General features: G+C 36.3%; 1 protein-coding gene across 1 annotated transcript; it reads left to right on the top strand.

Annotated features, from left to right (window-relative positions):
• Positions 1-6472: 6472 nt before the first annotated feature.
• On the top strand, positions 6473-6817 carry LOC116107560. The gene has a single exon (XM_031393829.1). The coding sequence runs from the start codon at positions 6473-6475 to the stop codon at positions 6815-6817; it is 345 nt and encodes a 114-aa protein (XP_031249689.1).
• The last annotated feature ends 894 nt before the right edge of the window (positions 6818-7711 follow it).

Genomic DNA, 7711 nt, shown 5'->3' with positions numbered 1-7711 from the left:
GATTAACAACTTATGAAAGAACTTAGTATTCTGATCCCCTAAGTGCAACCACTGAACACGAGACCGCTGCTTAAAGAAAGCCTCCTTATCTCGACAAAGACTGAAATACTGGTTGGCAAGGTTCCTCTCCTTAGAGATACACTCAGTAGAAAAGGGGTCCCAATCCAAATTTCCTTGGGCTATTGCCCACCGAGCCCGAGCCTCAATTACCCTGCTGGAGATATGACTGGAAACCCTAATATGTAAAGCTTTTAGCTTCCGTTTCATTAACCCCAATTTTTGCGTAAGACAGAACATAGGATTTCCTACAATAGGCTCGTCCCAAACTGCCTGAACAATATGCCTAAAATCAGCCCAAAAATTTAGAAATTTAAAAGGGGATGGTACCTTGCCATAGCAGGGACCAAACCGAACAACAATTGAGCTATGATCTGAAACATCTCTAGGTCAGAACTCTAAAACTGTGCTCGGTTGATCAAGGAACCAAGAAAGTGATTCAAAGACCTAATCGAGCTTCCGTAAAATAATCCCATCGCCCTGTTGACCGTTATGCCAAGTATACCGAAGCCCAATAAAAGGAACCCCAATCAACTCAACATCATGGATACATTGGCCAAAATCATCCATATAACGATGCCATGCAGGATCACCACCCACTCTATCAGAGGCTCCCAAGATGGCATTAAAATCACCCAACACAAGCTATGGCAGCCCCTTTGAACCAAACACTGTCGACTGATACCTAAGGAAATCCCACAAATTATGACAATTCCCAGGGTCATTATAACCATACCCAAAATTAATCCCAAATGAGAACCCCTCAGAAACATGAGTAACCCTGCAAATAATCTCCTGAAGAGAGCAATGAAGACTATGCACAGAGTAAAGAGAAGAATCCCAACATACCAGAACACGGCAAGCAATAGAATCTGTCGCATTATACAAAAACTGCCATGAAAGACAAACAGATGAGACCACTGACTGTAAATGAGATTGCTTAACTTTAGTCTCCAACAAACCAATCAAACCCAAAGAAGAGTCAGAAATCCAATTCCGCACAGCACACTGTTTCGAGAAGCCGTTAAGGCCTCTAATATTCCAACTCCCTATCATTGAAATTGGGATAGAAACAAGCTAAGAAATCACTTAAGCTGAAGCCCCCGCTTTCCCCGACCTATCCTCTTTGCCAGGGGTGGCAAGGAAACTGATCCAAATAAGGTGCCCTCTGGTGTCTGGAGATTGTCACTATGCAGAACAAGCAAGGCAAACTTGTTGGAAGAGGTAGATTGCCTACTCCTAGAACTCATAAAGGACTGAGTATTTTATGTGCAATTTGTAAATCCCATAATACGGTCCTGCTCATCCTCAATAGGAAAAGGGGAATCAGGTTCCGACCCTGATTCAGAGCTAGAAAATTCACCTCTGCTAGCATGAACAGTCTGCTGATACGGGACCAGAGTCAAAGAAGCATCCCTAACTCTAACTGTACTTAGAACTGAAACTGTAGATGGCACTAAAACATCCCTCTCCATCCCCCGCTCCCTCTCCTTCTCCCTAATGGGATCAATAGTGGCTGGCTGGCTGCCTCAAAGGCTCACAGTTCTCAGATTGCACTGCTTTCCCTAGTGCCTTCTGGAAACTAGTAACTATCTTATAGTCACTGTAGGTACCTCTGGTTGGTGACAAACATGACCAAAAACACAGCACTTAGGGCACCTTTTAGGGGTCCACTCATATTCCACTGTAATCTGAATAGGCTCCGTAGATAACCTGCACTAAAATTCAAAATGACGTCTTAGAGGCTTTGCTACATCTAGCTCAACACATACCCAAGCATAATCCAAACGGGTCCGCTCTGATGTTGTCTTATCACTAGACGCCCAATTAAGCTTGAAAAGCTTTGTGGACTTCGGCATTTTTAAGCCATGAAAAGATTGCAATGTCGAACCTGCAATATCATTAGATTCAAACTCAAGAAAACCAAAAAAAGAGTTTTTGTGATGAAAAACCTTGACTCCTTGAATCGCCACCGTTGAGAAAATGGATAACAAATACTTGTCATCCATCCATGGCTCCAAATCACCAATCCATAAAGATTTACCCAAATTCCCGGAAGTTTGTGGCTGCTGGGAGCTGGTGGAGGCAACGTTTAATGTTTTGGCTTGGGTTGGGGGCGACACGGTGTTATTTGGGAGTGAGGGGTTTGGTTCAGACATTTTGTCGAACACTTGGTGGCAGGAAAAAAAGGTGTGATTTTGGTGTGTTTGAAAGTTTGAAACAGCAAGGATTTGTGAAAAAATGGTTGGGATGAAGAGGTTTTGGTGTTGGAAAGGGCAACGTGGTCAGGAGGGCCAAAGAGGGGAAGGCTGGGCGCTGGGCACGCGTGCACGCTAGACGCGCAAGGCCTGCAGTGGACTTTTATCAAACAGTTTTTGTGCATAATAAAAGCATCTAAAACCCCACCAAATGCAACCACATTTTCCACTGCAATAATCAAAAAACAGCAAGAAACCACCAAAAAAAAAAAAAATTGCAGAAAATCAATCCAAAAACACACCAAAATAGGTCCACAAAAATTCCAGATCTGCAGATTCCATGAACTTTCAAGGAAAATTCCCAGAGATAGAAGCAATGAACAGAGGCGGTGATGAAATGATCAGATAGCCTATTCAATAATCTTTCCAACAGTTGGTAGATCGTTCAATTCTGACACCGGACGCGCTCCGAACAAGCCGCCAAAGTTCTGTCAACGAGAACAAGCAGATCTACAGATTCCGTAAAATTTCACAGTCAAATCCTGGTGAAATACATAGAAAAAGCTGGTAGTGATAAAACAACTAGAAACCTAACTCAAAACCCTTTCCAATGGTGGGTGGATCGTCTGATTCTGACACCGGACGCACCCATAACAAGCCGCCGAAGTTCCAGCAGCGAGAATGAGCAGATCTGTAGATTCTATGAAATTTCACGGCCAAATCCTGCCAAAATACACAGCGAATGCCAGCAATGATGAAACAACTAGAAAGCTCATTCAAAACTCTTTCCAACGGTGGGTGGATCATCCGATTCGGACATCGAACGTACCCAAAACAATCCAACGAACTTCTGGCAGCCAGAATGAGTTGAGAGCAAAAACTTAGAAAAATTTCCCCCGAAACCCTAAACCCAAAAACCCGAAACCCTAACCCCAAAACTCAAAACCTAAAACCCTAAACCCTAACCCCGAACCCTCAACCCTAAACCCTAAACCCTCAACCCTCAACCCTCAACCCAAACCCTAAATTTGAAACCCTAGCCCCTAAACACTAAACCCAAAACCCTAACCCTGAAACCCTCAACCCGAACCCTAACCCTAACCCTTAAACCCTAAACCCTTAACCCTAAAACCCTAAATCCTAAACCCTAAACCCCTAAACCCTAAACCCTAAACCCTAAATCACATTAACATTAATATGTTAATGTGATTTTCTATTCTTTTCTTACATTAATATGTTAATGTTATAATGGTTTGTTTTCTACCTTATGTCTATCATCTTGATCATCATTTTCTCTCAATTTCCATGTCCAAAATGCATGAATCCCAACAATGGTATTAGAGCATGTTTAAATTCATGCATGCATGTAGCATTTTTGGTGAAAAATGGCTTGGTTTGGACATGAATATGTTTTTGCTTTAGATGCATGTTGAAGTTATTTTGTATTTTGAATACAAAGGATGATGGATGTGTGATATTCATGCTTATTAACATGCTTTTGTGAAATTTTGATATTTAGAATACAAAATTTCGTGTTCTTGAAGTCATATGTAACATGCATGTTTGATTTATTTCATCTTGATGCATTTTTGTTAAATGTGAATATGTTCATTCATATGATACATGCATGTGTAATATAAGCATATTTGATGCAAATTTGATGATTTTGAGAAGGGATGAATTCGGTCGAAACTAATTCAAATGAATAATACATTTTAAATGCATATTTGAAAGTGTTATACATGATACAATAGTGTATAAATGCATTTGACTTGGATTGTATTGTGAATGCAAGTTGGTTGATTCATCCTTGAGTAAAAATCGGTGCATGATGCATAGATTTGCATTTTTTTATTTTATTTGATTGAATGTGATGTGAGAGATTTTTTTAATGTGATAGGTAATATAATATTTTTTATAAATATTATGGTGATGAAATTATGCATGTACCCTTGGTTTAATCATGGCATATTTTATACATTTATTGCATGAAATAATTAGAATATATATATTTCTTTATATTCATGTGATGGATAATATAATGATATTATAAGTTTAAGGGTAGTAAAATTATGCATGTACCCTTTGTTCAATCATGATATGTTTTTATGTATTTATTACATGAAGTCCTTTATTTATAAATATTGCAACTTGCATAAATATTTATTTATATGCACTTGATTGAATTAATATTTATTAATATGATGGATGAATATTAATTAGGGGATGATCAAGGATGTATATTTTTCTTCCCAAAAATATTTGATATTTGGGCATGTAATATTCTTTCAAAGGCTTGTAATAATAATTAATTTTATTATTAGTTTGTTATCCAGGCCTGCGTGTCCTAAATTGGTTTATCTAATCGTACGACGGGACGAAGGATGGAGATCTGATCAATCACCGCATGAAGATCCGCAAGGAGTAATAGAATTAGGTGAATAGTTTACCTGATTAGGATGTATTTTCCAAAACCCCATGATCATCCCACCATGTTTTATATTTATATGGATGCATTTGAATTAATGTATGTGATGAATGNATATGAGAATTGAATGCATGATTGATGCAAATTGGTATCACATTCGGCCATATCATAGATTGAATGGTGCTTGAATTGTTCATGTTTTGATAATGATCAAATGGTGTATGGATTAAGGTGATATGTATGTTTGATTAATTCTTTGCTCATCACATGTTTTCTTTTTGGATGGTGATTCAAGTAAAAATCGGTGCATCATGATGCATAGGTTTGCATTTTTAATTTTATTTGATTGAATGTGATGTGAGAGGTTTTTTTAATGTGATGGGTAATATAATATTTTTTATAAATATTATGGTGATGAAATTATGCATGTACCATTGGTTTAATCATGACATATTTTATACATTTATTGCATGAAATCCTTGTGATAATATATATTTCTTTATATTCATGTGATGGATAATATAATGATATTATATTTTTTAAGGGTAGTAAAATTATGCATGTACCCTTTGTTCAATCATGGCATATTTTTATGTATTTATTACATGAAGTCCTTAATTTATAAATATTGCAACTTGCATAAATATTTATTTATATGCCCTTGATTGAATTAATATTTATTAATGTGATGGATGAATATTAATTAGGGGATGATCATGTTTATATATATTTTTCCCAAAAATATTTGATATTTGGGGATGTAATATTCTTTCAATGGCTTGTAATACTAATTAAATTTATTATTAGTTTGTTATCCGGGCCTGCGTGTCCTAAATTGGTTTCTGTAATCGTACGACCGAACAGAGGATGGAGATCCAAACAATCACCGGATGAAGATCCGCAAGGAGTGATAGAATTGGGTGAATAGTTTACCTAATTAGGATATATTTTCAAAAAACCCCCCATGATCATCCCACCATGTTTTATATTTATATGGATGCATTTGAATTAATGTATGTGATAAATTTAAAACATTTTTTAATCAAAGGTTAAACCTAATAATCTCCCTAACAAACAATATTAGATCCAAGCCTTCCATTATGGGCCAATTAATTCTTTGACATAAAATTAGAGATCCCAAGAATTCTACTATGCGAGGAATGCTAATTTTATGACATGGAATTAATTGTCTTAGTTCTTGGATAGAAATTTTCATAATACCCAAGATTTCTATTATGTGAGGTATCCAAAACTAGAGGCAAGGAATGAATCATACCTTGTATAGTGATATAAAAGGAAATAGTTTCCTACTTGTTAAATTTAATTGACCAAGATTTCTATTATGTAAGGTTTAATTAAATTTAATAAGAATTGGATTCCCCACTAGAAATTTATTCCAACAAAATTTTCAAATCGTCATTTAGGGGAGTATGAGATTTGAATAAAATAGTGGGAGCTAATAAGATTGGGATTAAAGGGTTTAAATTTACAAGACACTAATAAAACTTATATTTTTCCTTGCAATCTTTCGGTATTTTGTGATATTTAGTTAATGAAAATGAGCAATAACCTACTTTTGAGGATTCTCGATGACAACAAGTTGATCGGACCTAATTTTAATAATTGGTTAAGGAATTTGAGAATTATTCTCAATTCTGAAAAGGCTAGGTATGTCTTGGAAGCACCCCTTCCACTTTCTTTGCCTCTTGATGCCACACCACAAGAAAAGGAAGTTTTTGATAAGTGGCAAGGGGATGACTTATGAGCTCGAACCTACATGCTAGCATCGATGAATGTTGAGCTCCAGGCAGAGCATGAAAAGATGGAAATTGCAAATGAGATAATGATCCATTTACAAGAGTTGTATGGTGAGAACTCAGTGGTGAAGCAATATGAATTGTGTTCAATACTATTCACAATAAGGCATAGGGAAGGACTTGCCCCAGATGATCATGTCATGAAAATGAGTAATATTATAGGGCAATTGCATACACTTGAGATTGTGAAGCCACACAATCTCGAGGTGAATTTGATTTTGCAATCCCTTCCACCAAGTTTCAAGCCCTTCATCACAAATTATAATCTCAACAAGATTGAGCGCACTCTTGCAGAATTGTCAAATGAGATTCAATAGTTCTATGAGTAGGGAAGAAAGGAAAAGGGGCAAGAGGATGTTTTTGCAGCTTCTTCTAGTAAGACTAAGAAGAAGCAATAGAAGCAAAAGGAAGGTCCAAAAGTTGGACCATGGAAAATGCCTTTTAAGAAGGATGGTTCTAAGACTGAGAAGGGCAAAGAAAAGGTCAATGATAAAGGCCAGTGTTTCCACTGCAAGAAATATGGAAATTGGAAGAGAAATTGTCCTCTTTATCTGAAGAGCTTGAAGAAAGCTCCAGCAGGTATGTTCCATTCTTATTTTATAGAATTTGAATTAAATGTTAGTTCAAATGATCCTTCTTGGATATTAGATTCAGCTACTATATCTCACATTTGTGTTTCATTGTAGGCACTGCAGAATAGTTCTACACTGTTAAAAGGTGAAGTCATTTTGAAGATGGCAAATGGAGCAAAAGTTGCGGCCGAGGCAGTAGAGACTTGCCATTTGACATTGCCATCAGGACACATTTTGTATTTGTATAAAACTTTGTATTTTGCCAAAGCAACTAGAAACCTCATTTCTATTTCTGTTTATGTAAATCTGGTTACAAAATACAATTTAATGGAAATGAATGTCTAATTTATTTTGAAAATGAATTAGTTAGCAAAGCAATTAATACAAATGGTTTGTATCTTTTGGTAATTAATGATTATGACATAATTATATCATTACAAATAAGAGATCTCGAAATGAAATTAATCCAAAATTACTTTGGCATTATCGATTAGGTCATATAGGAGATAAAAGGTTAATCAGGTTAGAAGCAAATGGGCTTGTAAGCCTACTGGGTTCAGAATCCTATCTAACTTATGAATCTTGTACGGGTATTTGTATTTAATGAAATACAAATCTAAATCCTTTGAAAAGTTTAAA

This window comes from Pistacia vera, unplaced genomic scaffold, assembly GCF_008641045.1.
Source record: "Pistacia vera cultivar Batoury unplaced genomic scaffold, PisVer_v2 Contig54, whole genome shotgun sequence".
Lineage (NCBI taxonomy): Eukaryota > Viridiplantae > Streptophyta > Magnoliopsida > Sapindales > Anacardiaceae > Pistacia > Pistacia vera.
Note: the sequence above shows the minus strand (reverse complement) of the source record. Positions and strands in the feature narration are given on the sequence as shown.

Coding starts and splice junctions, on each gene's coding strand:
- LOC116107560 (XM_031393829.1), top strand. CDS start 6,473: ATGAATGTTGAGCTCCAGGCAGAGCATGAAAAGATGGAAATTGCAAAT.